The following is a 17,492-nucleotide window of genomic DNA, read 5'->3' on the forward strand; positions in this document are numbered from 1 at the left end:
ACAAACAAATTGTAAAAATCTTTAATTTATCTACTGGGTATCTATTTAATCTCGAAATTATGCCGTACTAAATCGTAGATAATTACGTCACTCGCGGCGTTCTAGGTTTGTTTTGCAGTAACGATGTCGCAATAAGATTGAATATCACTCGCCAAGGTTGCATAATTTTTCAGAGCACACTATCGATGGAGATAATATCGCTCGGCACGAGTTAATGCCATTCTTAAACTGTAGGCTGATTATTAGATTTGCCGTCTATCCTGTCCTTTTTCTGTTAAATCGAACGGAACGCTTCGCCATTAGGCTGCGCGAATGAAAATAATCGAACGAGGATTACCGAGGCATCAGTCCACGAGCAGCGAATTCCTTAAGTCTTTCTATGAAGAAGCCTTTAAAAGAGATTATCGAAAGCACTTCTTCTCGTCTCCTCGTTAAGTTGGAAGCAAGGAGAAACGAGGGAGAAAAAACAAAAACGACAGAAAAATGTACTCGGCATGCGCCCATCGTCTTTATTCAGCGATCAAGTCGATTGCACGGGTACATTGCTTTCGTTGGCGTAATTTGTGGACGACTGCTAGCGAAAAGTGCGAATTTACACGCGAAAAACCAATCGGTCTAATCGAACGAACGCCGCAAACTCGAGTCCATCGCGCCAGCTAATGCCACGGCCAATTCAACCCGCATTCTCGTTTAACCGCAGCTGGCTTTTTTTTTTCCCCACTACAAACTGCAACGAGCGTAATCTTCGTATGTAACGAATAAAATCCAGAATCGGACGACCGCGTCTGTATAACGCTACGCGTGAGCCGAGTGAAAATTACACGGCTTCGTGTAATATTCCCGCACGCGCTTACAATTATCGCTAAAGGCGATCATCTGCATTATACATATAGAAGATGATTCATTTCAAAAGAACGCGACGTTAAACTGCATTTAAGATTAAAAATGCGAAAAGCTCCTAGCATCGATCTCTTCAACAGTTTCAAGATAATGAATGTTATTAAAATTTAACCAAGCAGAAGCAAAAAAAAATAGTACCGGACATTCATTATACATACGTATAAGAAATTATTTCTGTGATCAACTTCGTGCTTCAATTAGTGTTTTATTTTAATCCTGACCAACAAAGATTACGTCTCAAAGTTACTCAATAAAATAATTGTTTCTTTTCTTTTACTTTCTTCTTTCTTTCTTTTTTTTGCAAGATCTCGTTTGACTGAACTAAATCCACATAGATTAGATCGACTATGTGCGACTATGTTGGAATAATGTTGAAATAATTTGCAGACGAAATAAAAAAGCCTAAATGTGTCGCCAGCTGAATCTCTTCGAGCTGCTGGCATCAAGCTGGGCGCGGACGCCGGGAGCAGCATGTATACTATGCAAATAACCCAACCGCGCAGTGAACAATTGTTTAAACGAGCTGACAATGCAGACCACTACCGGCTGCGCAAGTGCCGGCACACTTCTTCTCATGTGAATGTGCCTGGAGCCACGCATGTCGTTGGCCCTAACCGCACTATGAAAGGTTTTGCGGGTCAAACGTTCTGATGGGACCGAATAATGCCAATGCGTGGCTACATCAGAGTGTTCAACTGTGACAATCAGCTCGGTGGCTAACGAAATTATCACGGGTCTAGCATGGGAACGCTAACAATCCGGATGCTGAACGCGCGTTTTCTATTTATTTCTCACGTAGATTAAAAAAAAAAAAAAAGCACGCCGATTTAAGAAACAACGGTAAACTTTATCGTCTCCGAAATCAAAACTTTTAATTGCCTACAATATCATTTATTAATATATTTATTCATTAGCGTCAAAGCTGACTCCGGACGATGTAATAAATACGCTGTTATGTGCAATAATAATTAATGTGCTGGCTTTTAAATTTGTTCGGAAAGCAGCGGTGCTTTTTGTAACGCGATGCAATATTTTATAAATGATTCGTAAACGTAATAATATAAATGTTCATCAAACTGTAGAACGACTTTCTAAATGTTACGTTACATACAGGGACATGTTGACCGTATATTTCAGTAATAGTTCATTGGCTAAGCTACAACGAATGCGTTCCGCAATGTGCTACGTAAACGAGGAAAATTTAATCGAATAGAAAGTATTAACGCCACTTAAATGAACAATCAATTAGCCTGGTTTGCACGCATGAGAATATTTAAATTTACGGCCCAAGTTCGTAGAACGTGTTAGAATCCGATACAACTTCGCGAAACGAGCTATCAGTTAAATTGGAGCTATGAGAAATAATTTAAAATAAATCTATTGACTTGCTACAATTATACAATTTTTTTAAATATTTTTTTTAATAACTTCTTTTTTTTATTGTAAATTTACGAAATTAAAAATCTCCAAGACTGTGCATGTGTTAACTCGATAAATCGTACGTGACATATCGCACGTCGTCGCGACTTTGAGAAGCTCGAAATAAATCGGTGTTAATCGGCAATATATATAATTATATATATAATTTAATATCAATCGCCGTTTAATTAAACGACGATCTTCTAGTTGGGTGTACCCCGCCGGTTGTCAGCGAACTTTCGCACGCTCGAATTTATATGACACGGCGATTTAAAATCAAGTGCCGGCGCTCACAAGTCGCGCGTTATCTTTCGTAAAATTCACCAACGCCGATTCTAAATTCTGACGTGTGCATGCGTTACGAATTCCCGTGCGCCGAACGCAAATACTTTTGAGATAAGATAACTTGTGGATTCGGGCCGCACAGATAATTTCATTGCGAGTGACAACGTGAAAAATGTGTTACGCGGCTATTTAAGTAACCGATATACGCGTTGTACGCACACGTAGAGAATAGAAAAACAATAAAGCAAGGGATGAAGAACAAAAGAATGACAAATAACCTAACCTAACCGGTAGATACTAATGTGAGTGAACCGGCAACACGCCGTCGGCTGTAAATCACTCAATTGTGATTATCCTAAAGAAATTAATATCATTAATTAATATTCGAATATTATAATAACGCGCGCGAATTAGGATTTCTTAAAAAAACATCGTGCGCATGGTTTCTTCTAATATTCCCCTCAAAAATACTTATCGCTGTCAAAATTGTTAAAAGCGGTAACTGTCAGATAAAAATTACCGAGTGACAATTATTAATTAATCGTCGATTAATCTTTCCGGGTCGCGTTCGCTCTCAGGCGCAGGTATATCTCGCGTAATTAAGTCGAGACGACGGTTTCAGTTCACGTCGCTCGTAATCAAGGCCGTGCACCGAAAAGATATTATATCCTGGAGCCTTGCACTCGCCAGGCGCGAGGTGACGTCCGCGCAAGGTGGTCCACGTGCGGGACAGAGATAGAGTCCCGCGGGACCCGACGGCGTACCTCCGTACGCCCACGTACGTCACACCCACGTACGTGCGTGTGTAAACATATACGCGTGCACGCACCTATGTAGACGACTTCCATCTTGAGGTATTCGGACGCAGCCACCGGGCCGTGGCTCTCGACGTTGGTATCCGGATGCACGGGACGGGAGCATCAATCGCCGACGGTGCGTCGCGACGCCGCCGATGAGATCACGCGCGCGCTCGCGCGCGTTCACGCGCACACATGCGCCGCGGAGGCGCCGCCGCCAATTCACGCGAGGTTAGAATCGGCCGTTCGCACGCACGCACGCACGCGCCCACACGGGGATGCTACGCCACTTGTTGATTCTGACACAAGCCGAGAGGTACAACCGGACACGCACTCACGCACACCGCGCTACGCACTCGTCGCACGCGCGCTCGCACGCATCGACTCGATCCTCGACTGCCTCTCTCTTTCTTTCTCTTCCTCGCGAGCGTGACGACGATCCGCTGCAACCTTCACGATCGTCGTAGCCGGAGGCCTCGCGACGATACGTACCGTGTCATCCCGTTCGAAATATCGAAGATACAGTGAGCTCAAACAAACGGAGAACGCGCGACGGACCAGCGACGCCGACAAATCGCGCGAACGCAGGAAAAGAGAGCAGAAGACGACGATACAACACGCTCCTCTTCTCGCGAGCTAACGTCAATCAACGACCGCTAAACGCAGCGCACGCCGGCCAAGCCGCGAGCAAACTGGCAACCTCGGACGGCTCGGACAACTAGTGGAGTAAGGCCCAACTTCCCTCACCACGGCTCGTACACACCGACGGCACGTATACCTCCGTTCTCGTCTCGCTGATGCTGCGAAACCCTCCTCGCCTACCTGTCGCATTCTCTCTCGTTCCGATCGAGAATTTCCCCTTTCTCCGGGCACGCCCGTATGGGCCCCCCTTCGAATAGTCGTACGAGAAAATAAAAATAATCATCATTTTATGGACGTTCAGATTATCACAAAGAAAAAACGAAGGAATTTAATCTAACATCTACCTCTAATCAAATTAAACTCCAGTTTAATCTGAGAAGCGTTTCAAGTATTAGAAGAAAACGTAAGAGTTTTGTTTTCTCTATTTTTTTTTTTTTATTTTAACTTTTGAAAATTGTAAATGATGAGCATATAAATGTCAAGGCGAAGAGATAGGCCGATCAGGGAAGTCAGGTGCATGGGACTTACTTTCCTGAACGTAAGGCCCACTGTATCACAGGTGAACAGGGACTCAGAAAGCGAAGGAAGTAGACTGACCCTGGATCCCAAGACTCGCTAAATACAATGAAATCCATCGCTGTTTAAACTACTCGAGATTTTCATGTTAAACGCCGAGCCTATTTAGGCTCGTTAAGTAACGTTAACAATTTAAAAATCGTAAAACAAACTACCTATTATGTAACGCATCATAAAATTTATTTTAGTAAAATTTTCATATTACTTTATGAAAACTCATTAAAAGGTTTCACATAAATATAAATTCTCTGATGAATTTTGATAAAGAATTTAAAGCAAACGTGCGTGTGTGGGTGAACGAAACGATTGCGTTTACACGAACGCTTTGAATATTAATTAAAATTTTAATTTTATATTTAAAATATAATTCCGCATGTTAGAAAATTTAATTTTGTCATAAATTCTCTCTTTTTTTTCTTTTTTTCTTTTTTCTCATAGCCTTTGAGATTTTCCAATTAATGTTTTATGCGTGATCAAAAATTCTAATCTTCGTCACTGATGGAACGACTGATAGAACTGGTGCATTTTGCACCAACCCTAATGTATTCTCGATAGCGGTGCGTATGTGCATCGCGGAAACTCTCGTGTCAATAACCTAGAGATAGCATCTTGATGTCGTTTCATATTGGCCTCACTGATAGCGTTATGCATGGTCGCACGCCTGGTTCACGCGTTACTGGAATGAATTTAATTAATTTCATATCTAGAATCTGTTTACGGTAGTGCCAATTAGTATTATGAACTACTTAAGGCGAACCACCAACTGTTTGAACAGTATTTCTATGTCTCTGGTTTAAACCTCTTGTACCATAAACTCTACATATATTATGAATTAAAATTTTCTAACGAATGCAATCTTTTTATTTAATCTTTTCAGTCTACTGATATTAATATAAAAACCAAATTTTTTAAATTGTCTTGCATTAGTCTCAAACGATAAAAGGATTAATATCTTGTAACTATAAAATTATATTAAAAATAAAATTTCCACAGAAAAATTAGTACATTAACAGTTACGTACAATTAAAAAAAAGAAAAGAAAAAAAAACATGCAATATAAAACTATGTTTTATAATGTACTAATCGATCATTGATGATTATACTCACATATATCATCATCCATTCTGTGTTAATTTATCTTCATATGAATATACAAAGTTCACAAAGAGACAGATATTTCACTACGATCTTTGATTATCCTCATCATATTATAATGCTATAATGTTATACATTTTTTTATGTCGTTATTTACGGTCGTCGCATTTAAAGATCAATTTTTAACACAGCATAAATTGCGATTAAATATAGCACGACCAGTTTTACACGAAGCAAATATTTCATAAATTGATTTTCTTTAGATATTCTAAATAAATTAATCAGATCTATAGCAACAAGAGACTATGTAACATCCTTTTTATAACTATAATTAAATGAGTCCACATACACGTGTTTATCATCCGATATAAACGACCGCGCATTGATTACATCCGTGCATTGTGATTTAAAATGGCCGGAGCCGGACTGATAATTACAAGAGATATAATCGCCTATTTAATCAAAACTTAAAAAGTCCATTTATGTCTCATATTATTATTATTAATAATATATAATAATTTCTTTTTATCTAACCCGAGAAAATAAAAGCACTTGGCGTACAAAAACGATCATACATTATAGATTGCTGGCAACACCAAGGCGTAACGAATACGTCTGTCCAATTTACTAATGAAAGATAAACTCGTACTTTATATTTCCATTACTGAGAATTCTTTCTATCACAAATCTCGTACATTTACAAGTAAATTTAAAAAAAAATAATTCACATTTTGTTTAAATAAGTTTTAATTTCACTCTTTCTTTCTTTTTTTTTTCTTTTTTGCAAAGAACATTTGCCGTTTCTCAGCAGCGGATCTACGGATAATCTAACGCGGCTGCGGAGTCAGGGAACTTCTATAATAAGAGCGCATCGGACTTTCCATAACTCGGAACCGACCTCATGGGACGCAGCCCGTCGCGACACTGCGCGGTATCCCAGAATTTCGACCCCGCGGGTGATCTCTACAGAAGTTAGCGCCGACGCATCAAATACCTTCCTGGTATTAGACATAACTCACTGGTACGTACTCAAGGCGTGTCGATTGCACGATGTCATTAATATCTTGCTGAGTCCTACCCGCATTAATGCACGCCTTCCGACAGACGTTCTTTTTATATTTCATAACACCTTGCATTGCGATTTACTAGCAGTTTATATCTCGTTGAAAGTTTCAAGAAGTAGTATCACAGAGATAAGGAACGATAACAGAACCTTTTTCTGTTTTTTTTTTCTTTTCTTTTTCGTGCAAACGCATCATCGTTGATTGCACACCTCGGGACATCCGCTGCCGGGTGCAATCGCTAAATTAATTTTTTATATTTGCCAATTGTCGAGCGCACAAAAAAAATTGCCTTTATATCACCGTGCACGTTATTCGCAACATCAGCATTCTGCGTTACGTTTTGAAGTAAATTTAATCAGACCGGCGGACAGAAGCGAAGGCGGAGTTAATCCATCAACGAAGGGATTGTGGACGTAAAAGACAATAGTGATGATCTATAAAAAGATGCTATGCTTAAAGGAGAAAACTGAGTAAAACGCGCCGCGAAAACGTAATCACGCCGATCATCTCTATTTATAATCTACGTTCTACATAAACGATGTGCGCGACGTTGTGACTTTTTACATAATGAATAGAATAAAATATTGCTATCGGACTGACGAGCAAGTCTAGTCGCTGGTTCAATCTTATTGTTAGATTCTGGCCAATAAAAACGTTAACCACGTTTAAAGATTTTATCCCGCGTGTCATACATGCATTTTTTAATAAAATGCAAACGAATAAATTAATTTCCTTTCTCTGTGCCGCACCGTTTGTATTGGAGAAATCAGTTTCCCTGGTTATTTTAAATTTATAATTAAATTAATTAAATCCTTAACCAGATAAAACTTTTCACGTCAAAGTCTTTTAAAAGATTTTCGAACTTCCTTATAACTGAGCAGTTTTGGAAGTTAAGTTTGTGTTACTCAAGTTCTCTCACCTTTTGTACTCGAAATTTGCTTCTCAACGGTCTCAACATGTTGCGGTTCTTCTGGTACTTGAATAATCCAACGAATTTGCCTCCGCTGCATCTAAAACGGCAGTACAGCAATCAATAATCCAGCAATATTTAAGAATCACGAAGTGCCGCGCAATTTGCGATCAATTCTAGCCGCTAGACTGAACGAGATTAGTAGCGGAGAACAGATTTAAGACCGCCGCGACGGTATCGGAGCGATTATTTTTTTACGGACGAAGGTTCACCGATAATGCGGAACGAGCGCGACATTATTTTACTTCCATCCGTACTAGCTGTACGGTAGGCTGTAATCATTAAATTATCACATAGATGTTTACGATTTCGGTCGAACCAAGTATCGTGTATTTCGCGACGTTCCAGCCTTGATTGCGTACTATTCAAATTCATCAGAAAAGCGACTTCAACGCGCAACTTTCTAAGCTGCAAATTATTAATACGAATATAAAATTTTATTCTTTACAATAACGTCGAAACCGTGAGCATACTAACCTCGTGCAGGTGCGATTTGTTACGCGAAACGCCTACAGATGACCTCCACCTGTGCGTGACGTACGGACGATTACGCGTCTCCTCCTATTGTATAATCGTTAGAGGAAACAAAAGAGCAACATCGTCACTCCGTGCTGCTTCTCGTGCGTCCCAGCGTCCCATAATTCACGCCTCGTCGAGATTCACTCCCGCGAAACACCGGCACACTCGCAGAATGCTAACTGGAGAACGCGCGTCTTTTCGCGCCTTAGTCGGCAGGTGGACTCTTCGCCCTCGAGGCGGCTGTAAAGCGAAAATGCGTTTTTTAGTACGGTAACGGGTTTTCGCGCCGACGACGATAAGTCGAGGCGGACGTGCGGGTGTCAACGGCGATTTGGTCAGCGGAAGTGACACTGGCTATCCGGTCGGTCGCGTACGAGTGCGTGCACGCGTGCCCACCATACGTCGGCTCCTCGCCACGAGGAATTGTCAATCAGCGCGCCTACACGCTCGCATTCGACCGCGGATGCCTCCCGGCTAATCATCGGCGAGCATCATCGCGCCCACGTACCGCGAACTGGCGACCTGTCACGCGGCGTAAACCCGATAAACACGATCAAGACACACGGCAGCGTCTTTCGTTACATAAGTATTACGCACAGTAGACAAATTGTTATATATTGTTATTATATTAAAGCCATAAAATAATTGTTCTGAATATATATCCTAACCTGGGACAACTCGTTTGATTAAACTTGAGTTGAGATGTGTTACTGAAATATAAAATGATGGTTGAATCTCGCGACACTGTACCTTGATTCGCCGGTGACGATTGACTTTTCGTTATTACCTCAAATTGCCGGTAGCGACAGCGAGCGTCGCGTTTTGGGATTAGCTAGAAACTGAAAGTGAATTTAAATTTGCCACGCTCGCGCGTCGCCACTGACGAATTGAGACAGTGATGGGAGTCAACCGATGCCATATCGGACATTTTGGTATAGTGTGGTAGCCAATCAAATATTTTTGTGCAATGGCGGTTGCAGCGTTTTGTAGGAGAAGTATCACTTCACACAAAGTTTTCTTTCTATGTATAAAAGAAAAAATATATCAATGCGGCATTTATCTCCACACGTGTAGCTTGGTTAGAATTATACGTAATCCTGTTTTATTAAAAGATAAAGACAAATATTTCGTGGCGAAAGCTACGAAAAAATATAAGAAGTGCGGGGGTTAAATTATAAAACAACAGACTGCAAATAAGAAGGATAATTTTCCACAATGTATCTCATGTATTATTTGGACGACAAAGGTGAACGCGTGTATACTTTAAAGGTAATTCATTTATAACGGAATATAATTTTTATACATCTCTGTAATTTTTTTTAAATATAGAAACTATACATTATTGCAGATCGCAATACAAATTTTCTCTATTTTTAATTAATTCCTTTGTAATTTTGTTCTGTTTTTAACAATAACCGTGTTTTTGTAGAAAATTGATCCCAATGGAAGACCTACTTTGTCCGCACATCCAGGTAAATTACTGGTGCATCTTTCTTTTTACGCGCATTAGTTAAAAAGCATTACAAAAATTCTGATTTTTTTTACAGCTCGATTTTCTGTAGAAGACAAGTATTCAAGAGAGAGGATCACAATGAAGAGAAGATTTGGTTTACTTTTGACCCAGCAACCGCAACCTATCTATTAATCACTACATACAAAGTTAAGTTAATAAAAAATATAAAATATAACATGTAAAATAAAAAGAAATGTGATATTATAACCCACACATGAGTTCCACAATCTATGTCTGTCAGTTGAGAGGTGATTCAACTTTCACACCCACAACTTCCTTCGGCGATAACAAAGAAAACTCTTTGCTCATAATTATTTTATATTGTTGAATTTCATGAAGTATTAAAATTTTACAATATTTTTAACAAAAAACTAACTTTTTCTTAATATTATAACGTACTACTTAATTATTTTACGTTTTACTTGTCCATTCCATAAAAAGTAAATAGAAGTATTAGTATCAATTTAATTACATTATCAATACATTAATTTTACCTATACAAATTTTATTTCGTTTATTATCTTTGCACTTTATAAAAAATAAAAATTATTGTACACAGTATTTTCTGACGAGTACATATAATACAGGTATCTTATTAAACAAATAGCATATATGATTGGCCATTATCTATTAAATTAATACATATCAAATGTACATAATTATATGTACATAACGAAAATTTGATATACCAAGCAAATATTGAGTTTTATATTTATAAGTAATAATAATATATTAAATCTACTGCAATATACAGTGTTCGAAATAAAATATCAAATCATAAAATTATATTCGGCATTTTATTTCGGACACTCCGTATAATTATAACGCATTCAATAAAATATTTAATTAAAATATATTTTATTAACTGTGCATCCTCAACTTTTATATATCTATATGTATTTGGTATAACATATTACCACCAAAATTTTTATAGTACCATTATTACATAAAAGAAGATTTAAATATACATATCTTAAACATAAGATCAACAAATATATAATAAATAAACGATGTAAATCTATTACGTTGCTTAGTAGAAACACTTCCTGTAAAAAAATTGGAATAAACATAGTATAAATCAATTTTACATTATTTGTAATGTAACAAATATATCGATATCAATAATCGGGAGTATTTTTTTTCTCTTAACATTAAAGAATAAAAAAATGTAAATAGAAAATCGTAATATTCTAAAAACATGGCAACACAAGAAAAATGTATTCAATAATACCCAATTCTGACAAGAAATTTTTATGTGATGTACATTATTTTTTATCTGTAGACATATTTTTTTCGGTTGAAATATAAATACTATTAAACGAACACTATATATATGGTTTTTTAAATATAGCATTTAATAAATTCTTAGTTTACGTATCAAACCGTTGTCCATAAGGATTACTATATCTTACAATTTAACAATTAACAAAAATATGTAACATTTATTCACAAGCTTATGAGTATATATCGCTAATAAATATTTGTACAAATTTTACATTTTTATTTTATACAAGAAAAATTCTTATATTACCATCGTTCTTAAGATATTAAGATGGCATAAAGTATTAAAATATTTTAAACAAAAAAGAAAACGAACAAACAGGATTTTTATAAAATGTTAAACTAATTGAATGTGTGAACTGGAAAAAATGAAACCTAACATTATTGTATGCATAATTTAAAATGACAAAAATATATAAGTACATCGTTTAGCATACCTCCAGCAAGTTTTCTTCAGATTTATCACAACTAAGTAAAAAATTATGAAAATTTCTAATATTCTGAACGTATCTTCGTAATATCTTCAATGCAAATGTTTTACTTGCAATAACTGATTATTTGAGAAACTTTATTAATTTATATGATATACTCATTACCCCTATTATGTATCAACTAAAAATATAATTTTGTATTAGTATTTACATAATTGTTCAATTTAATACAAAGAAACAACTTGTGAATGTTTCTTAAAATTCTTCCTAAATGAACATATTTTGTTATAAAAAATTAAAGAACATGCATCTTTAGCAACAATTTATACATATTTAATTCGATTCTGATGGAGCTGCTGGCAGAACATGCACCTGTTGTGCTTTACTGGCATTATAGACTTGTCCCGGACTAAATGGCTCTAATCGAGGACCAGATCCTAAATCATTTTTGTTACGGACGATATCTTAAATGAAAATAAGATAATTACAAATATTTATATAATTTAAAGATAATTATAATTTTTTTTAATATAACAACTATAATAAAAATTTAATAATTTTTAAAAATAAATTTAAATAATACATAATTTGTATTATATAAAAGAAATATTATGTAAATTATTTAAACTTACCATTTTTCGATTCTGTTGCAGGTATATATCGAGATAATCTAACAACGGGAAGAGGCAAATAACCACTTGTCAGAGGCATCACATCTAATGTAACGCTTTGTTTCTCTACTATTTCTAACGATACAATGCCTGCTGTCCGACCACACACCGCCCACATAGTTTGGTCCGCCAAAACCTCGTACATCAACTGCGGTGGAGGATTTGGACCAAGACTAGGCATGCGCATCACTGTAAGACACAAGTGACACATACTACCGGCACGACAAAACTCTCCTCCACTTGTTTCAACTTTCGAGGATACTGTGAATAAAGTCTGGAAAACACCGTTACAAATAAATTAACGTTATATACTACGAATATATACAGAATTGCACAAGGTAAGTTTTACAAGTGTAATATACATAACTACATTATTACAGATTGCTATTAATCCGCAATCAATTAATAATGCGTATATCTGTTCTTACCATATAGTCTGTAATGTCAAAATTGCACCTGTAAACACTACATGCTTTCTCCATTCTCTCTAAATTATGTATATGTAGTGGATCGTCATCAACATGTGTATCGTTTAATTCCTCGGTGTCATTAATTGATATATATTTTACACGAAAATCAGTCTTTATTGGTATTGTGGATTTTTCATCTTTTCCGATTTCAAGTTCCCACATAAAGGAAACATTTATTCCATTACCTATCACTAGTTTCTGACCCGCGATAGGATTCAAACTTTTAAAATTAACATCTATAGACGAAATTGTCGTTAATTCAGGTTCAGTTAATTGTAGAAGTTGACTAGTTAAACCAGTCACGACAATTTGAATAAATTTTCTTTGTTTGGCTGTATGAAGTTTCATACTCGACATTAATGGTGGACCAAAATGCAAAGGTATGCTTTCTTCTGAACCCCACGGACATTGTATATTCAACTAAAAAAAAAAATTAAAAAATTAATATAACATTTATTGAATAAAAGAAAAGAATAAAATTGCAAGCATTAAATACTTTATGTTCCATAGACGAAGCATCCTTCTTTGGTGGTAATTCAGCTAAAATCTTTAACTGCACTCTTATAGTTTGAAATGGTTCGCATGTTGGCAGTGGTATCTCTAACTCCTTGACCATTACTTTTTCCACACTTTGTGATTGCACTGTCAATCCGCGTGATGTGCGTAATTTTAGTTTCATTTCTTCGGTTATCTTTGTACTTCCGCTTGAAATAACTAATTCAATATCTTGAATAAGACCCGCCAGTAAATCTCTGCCACAATTTACGGATATCGTTGGCTGCGTTTTTGCTACTTCATAACATAATCGTGGATTCAACACAGTTGATAAAAATTCTAATTTTTCTTCTATGACCAATGATAATTGGCTAACTTTGTATAAACCCGGTTGATTTACCAGTCTCGTCAAGACAAACGTATTTATTCCAGGTTTCATAACAAATTCATCACAGGAGAGCGCTTTGGTGAAATCGCCTTTTGTATTAGTTGATGGTTTTCTATGTTTCGCACTATCTGAACGTCTTACGAGAGGCTTTATATTTTTATTAATAACACTAGCAGATCCAAGACTTCTATCTTCCTTGTAATCCAAATAGGAATATACTTGCAGGCGTAATAAACTGAGATCAAGTAATTTCATATCCTCTAATGTGCATTTTAATAACCTGAAATAGAATAAAATCGAATAAAAAATTAACATAAAAAAAAACTCTGAATGAATATTATTACAAATACATTAGATTATAATAATATTATAAACAATGTGATACTTACAATTGTACTGGAGGGTCAACAGATGATTTTAATCCCTTTTTCTTATTAGGTATGGATGGTTTTTGTATCTCTTCTACCGAAATAGCGGCACTGGTGCATCTTACTTCCCGAGGAAATAAACTCTGTACACTGATTTCGACATTAACTACACAGTCTTGTACTATCTTATCCATTACTTTAGCCTCCATACTGAGTATTGTAAAAGCACATCCAAGTTCCGCGAGTAATGGTTGAGGTGAAGAGATCATTTTCATATACCCTAACATTTCTTCCAAATATGTATTGCGTACAGTTATATGCAAAAGACTTGCGCTAGCTACCGCCGCGCACACTTTAGTATATTTTTCGACGTCGTCCATCCGTTTATAACACTCGGCTAGCTCCAACTGTGTTTGCACAGCCAATTGATGCCATCCTTCGTCCATATAAGTTTTCAAAGCATCAGATAAAAACGCCACTGCTTTCTGATTTTCTCCGAGTTCGCTGTAGAACCGCGCTAATTCTTTGCCAATTAATCTAGCTGATCGAATGCGTCCGACATGTTTGTATGTGCCCATGGCTAATTCTGCATGCTCCAAGTACTGTTTCTTAAATGCTTCTTTGGATGAAAGTGCCTCTTTTAACTTGTCTGTAGGAGTTAATTTTCCTTCTATCTGTGGTTCTGAATCTCCTATTCCTGCTATAAGATATACAACTGTGTGCAATTGTTCACTAGTGGGTTCACTTCCCGGCATTAGGCCACATAATTTTCCTAAGCTTCCTAACTAAAAATTAAAAAAAAAAAAAAAAAATTATATACAGTATATAAAAATGTTTATACTGGAAATAATCCATAAATATTTGTCGTAATTATACAAATTATTACCTTGTCTCTTGCAAGTGCCCACAAGCTAGCTGTATGTAAAGAGCACAAATCTATTTGTTGATTGTTATCAATATTATTGGCGGACAATTGACATGCTTGCAAAACCTCTAGTGCACATAGAAATGACCAACATTCTACAGATCCTTCAGGTTTCTGTACTTCTAAGATTCTTAGTTCGCTTAATGTATTATGAACGAACGCTAAGCACCTTTGTGCAACCTGTCAAAAATAATATTCAGTGAATTTTTAAATATAATAATTGTTGCAAAAATAATTATTCATAAATTCATAATTATTTCGTAATAATTATTGAGTTCATACAAACCTCCCAAGGTTTATTAAGCAGGAGTAGCATGGCACATTGTCTACTAAACAAATAACTTCTAAGATCTAATAAAGATGCTCTACATTCAGCCAAAAGAAATCTTAGGTGATGATTTATACCGTTATTTAAATTTACGCCTCCCCAATTATTGAGAGGCGTTTGAAACAGACTTAACCACCCCGGAGTATCTATGAACAATTTATCTATATTTAGGTTTTTATTTTGCGTTTTAACATTTATTTTCATTAAATAACGTACAACTTAAATAGAAACAAAATTTCAAAAGATTACAGTACCTCCCGCATTGGAATTGAGCACAAATTGTGTAAATAGAGCGTCTAATTCATCATACTGTACTAATGCCTCGTCATACAAACCAAGCATTTGCAACGCAAATGCAAGTTCTTCCTAAAATACCAATATAATTTTATAAAAAAAAAAAAAAGTAATAAGATATAAATATAATAAACATATTAAAAAATTTTTTAATATTAGAAAGCTAAAAAAGAGACGTATTATATTCTGCTTGTGGTTGACCGTCAATGAGTAAAAATATATTACCTGAAGAAGAAAATAATGGCAGAAATTCCAGTTAGGATTATTTCGTCTTTCTCTCTGCTCGCGTATAATATCTTCAAATCGTGATAAGGTTCTGTCATACGCAGTCAACATTAAATAACGAATGCGAGTTATCAAGCCTCTCCACGATTCCGCGGAACGAGATTCGGATTTTATTGGATTAATTACAGCAAAGCACCTGTTTATAAATATAATTTAATGAGTATAACATTATCTTCATACTATATTGTAAAATTAAATATAAAAAATTATATCATAATGCATTTAATTGTGATTACCTGTCGCCATTCTTGGCAGCAAAATCACTTCGTATTTTATCTAAAACAGTAGTTCTAGGCAATAATTTGTTGGCCTTTTTTACATCATAAGTTTCTACCAACACTATCATCCAATCTTGAATATGATATAAATTCAGTATTTTTAACCAGGCATCGATATCGTCTCTGACACTAGTTTTATAAGTATCGACATCCTATAAAAATAAATAACATAAAAAATTATATTGCTCGTGCGCATCTATTAAGCCAAAATACATCGAAGTTGCTATGAAATAAATATTTTAAGTTTTATAAAATTATTATTTTTTATAGACTTACTGAACATTCCGTCCAATAAATATGAAAGATTGGTTGTTTTATAAGATGCCAATCTTTGTCGGTAGGCAAAATATCTCGGGAAAATGGCACAAAAGTAGCCCCAAGTTTGACTTGTTTAATCGGCCTGCTGAACGACCTGCGCCACTCCGCTGTATCCGCCGGTATAGCTTGGATTAAATTCTTTTCCAGTGTAGAAAACAAACTTTCATCCCCGGCACCTGTATCGTAATATAAATTACACGTTTATTAAAATAAAATATCACACTTATGTAGGTCAGAGTAACATCCTACTGATTAAACCACTCATTAATATTATTTTTAAAAAATGTCACAAAGTCCATCTCGGAAATCAGCGTATAAATTCAATAATAAATACATAAAACATCGATAACAAGAAAAAAAGAAATCAAGCAAAATACTAAATTCTTTTTTACTTAAAATCTCTCAAAAAAAATTCTTTCCGCCTGTTCTAAAAAATAAAAAAATAAAAAGTAAAAGACAAAAACAAAAAAACATTAAATTGACATATGTAGTTCGTTAGAAAATTTGGGGAATTAAAAGGCGATCGGGGATTATTTGACGTTATTATCGACGTCTTATCCGAACACTGATTGTTCCAAAAAGCCAAAAGGAAACGAGACGTCAGGGGGGAGAGGCCGAAAAGAGTTAAAGGAAACGGAGCGTCAGAAACGGAGTAGAGAAAACTCCGAACGTGTTATCTCCGGTAAGGGGAGGAGAAGAAGGTGAGAAGACAGAGGCGGTCACGACAGCAGAAACTTACAAGTGACGATCGGTCTGCTGTCCGCGGTAGCAGCCGTTTTACGCGCCTCGCCGGCCAAAGACGATCCCCCATTGCAGTTCATCGTGTCCGAAGACAAGCGGTACGCCTCGCGAGCTCGCTGCTCACGTTCAAGCCCGCGGTCATCACTCTTCGTCCCTCTTTCGCCGGCACGCATACAGGAACCCTCGCCCGGGTGCCGCCGGAGCCGTCGCAGCCTGCGAAATCACCTCGGCCGACTTTTCACTGGGCTTCAGAGGCAGCTGGCAGACGAGTCAAGCATCGTTCACCTCGCACTCTCGCGGCTCTCGCCTCCATTGAGGTTGGGATCCTGGCCGTCTGTTTCCTGCGGGCCCCTGGCGCCCCTGCGGCAGAGAGTTCAACTCGGAATCGCGGCTTCCACGCGTACAGATGCGGAGGCTCGTCCGTGTAAAGCCAGCGCTT

At 36.6% G+C, this 17,492-nt stretch overlaps 3 protein-coding genes across 13 annotated transcripts in view; 1 reads left to right on the forward strand and 2 right to left on the reverse strand.

Moving 5' to 3' along the window:
- The window catches only part of LOC139108380 (dystrophin, isoforms A/C/F/G/H), a 344,440-nt gene extending 335,437 nt beyond the window's left edge, over positions 1-9,003 (reverse strand). For 7 of the 11 annotated variants that reach the window (XM_070666601.1, XM_070666600.1, XM_070666607.1 and 4 more), the window contains exons 1-3: positions 8,936-9,002; positions 8,226-8,507; positions 7,698-7,788 (exon numbers count right to left, since the gene is read on the reverse strand). In XM_070666601.1, coding sequence (XP_070522702.1) covers positions 7,698-7,788 — 91 coding nt within the window. In that variant the 5' untranslated portion in view covers positions 8,226-8,507; positions 8,936-9,002. Of the gene's footprint in view, positions 1-3,433; positions 4,063-5,726; positions 6,214-7,697; positions 7,789-8,225; positions 8,508-8,935 lie in introns of those variants that run through there. The other 4 variants (XM_070666608.1, XM_070666609.1, XM_070666604.1 and 1 more) reach the window with 4 other exon arrangements.
- Positions 8,892-9,991, forward strand: Nop10 (Nop10 ribonucleoprotein). The gene is made up of 3 exons (XM_070666627.1): positions 8,892-9,536; positions 9,697-9,739; positions 9,815-9,991. The coding sequence occupies exons 1-3, from the start codon at positions 9,483-9,485 to the stop codon at positions 9,910-9,912; spliced, it is 195 nt and encodes a 64-aa protein (XP_070522728.1). The 5' UTR covers positions 8,892-9,482; the 3' UTR covers positions 9,913-9,991.
- A 277-nt stretch (positions 9,992-10,268) lies between these two features.
- Sidl (SIDL trafficking protein particle complex subunit 10) lies at positions 10,269-17,366 on the reverse strand. The gene is made up of 12 exons (XM_070666610.1): positions 17,052-17,366; positions 16,271-16,488; positions 15,953-16,146; positions 15,657-15,852; positions 15,392-15,503; positions 15,096-15,283; positions 14,771-14,989; positions 13,906-14,669; positions 13,130-13,796; positions 12,592-13,053; positions 12,125-12,437; positions 10,269-11,956 (listed from the first exon to the last, which is right to left on the reverse strand). Exons 1-12 carry the CDS (start codon positions 17,224-17,226, stop codon positions 11,826-11,828), a joined length of 3,639 nt encoding a protein of 1,212 aa, XP_070522711.1. The 5' UTR covers positions 17,227-17,366; the 3' UTR covers positions 10,269-11,825.
- Positions 17,367-17,492: the final 126 nt, after the last annotated feature.

This window comes from Cardiocondyla obscurior, linkage group LG15 (assembly GCF_019399895.1).
Source record: "Cardiocondyla obscurior isolate alpha-2009 linkage group LG15, Cobs3.1, whole genome shotgun sequence".
Lineage (NCBI taxonomy): Eukaryota > Metazoa > Arthropoda > Insecta > Hymenoptera > Formicidae > Cardiocondyla > Cardiocondyla obscurior.

Excerpts from the sequence above, each read along its gene's own strand:
- Nop10 (XM_070666627.1), top strand. The coding sequence starts at position 9,483 with ATGTATCTCATGTATTATTTGGACGACAAAGGTGAACGCGTGTATACT. Across the intron at positions 9,537-9,696 it reads AACGCGTGTATACTTTAAAG|AAAATTGATCCCAATGGAAG; the intron begins GTAATTCATTTA and ends GTGTTTTTGTAG. Across the intron at positions 9,740-9,814 it reads TACTTTGTCCGCACATCCAG|CTCGATTTTCTGTAGAAGAC; the intron begins GTAAATTACTGG and ends TTTTTTTTACAG.
- Sidl (XM_070666610.1), bottom strand. The coding sequence starts at position 17,226 with ATGCGTGCCGGCGAAAGAGGGACGAAGAGTGATGACCGCGGGCTTGAA. Across the intron at positions 15,853-15,952 it reads GCTGCCAAGAATGGCGACAG|GTGCTTTGCTGTAATTAATC; the intron begins GTAATCACAATT and ends ATTTATAAACAG. Across the intron at positions 15,504-15,656 it reads GCCATTATTTTCTTCTTCAG|GAAGAACTTGCATTTGCGTT; the intron begins GTAATATATTTT and ends TTGGTATTTTAG.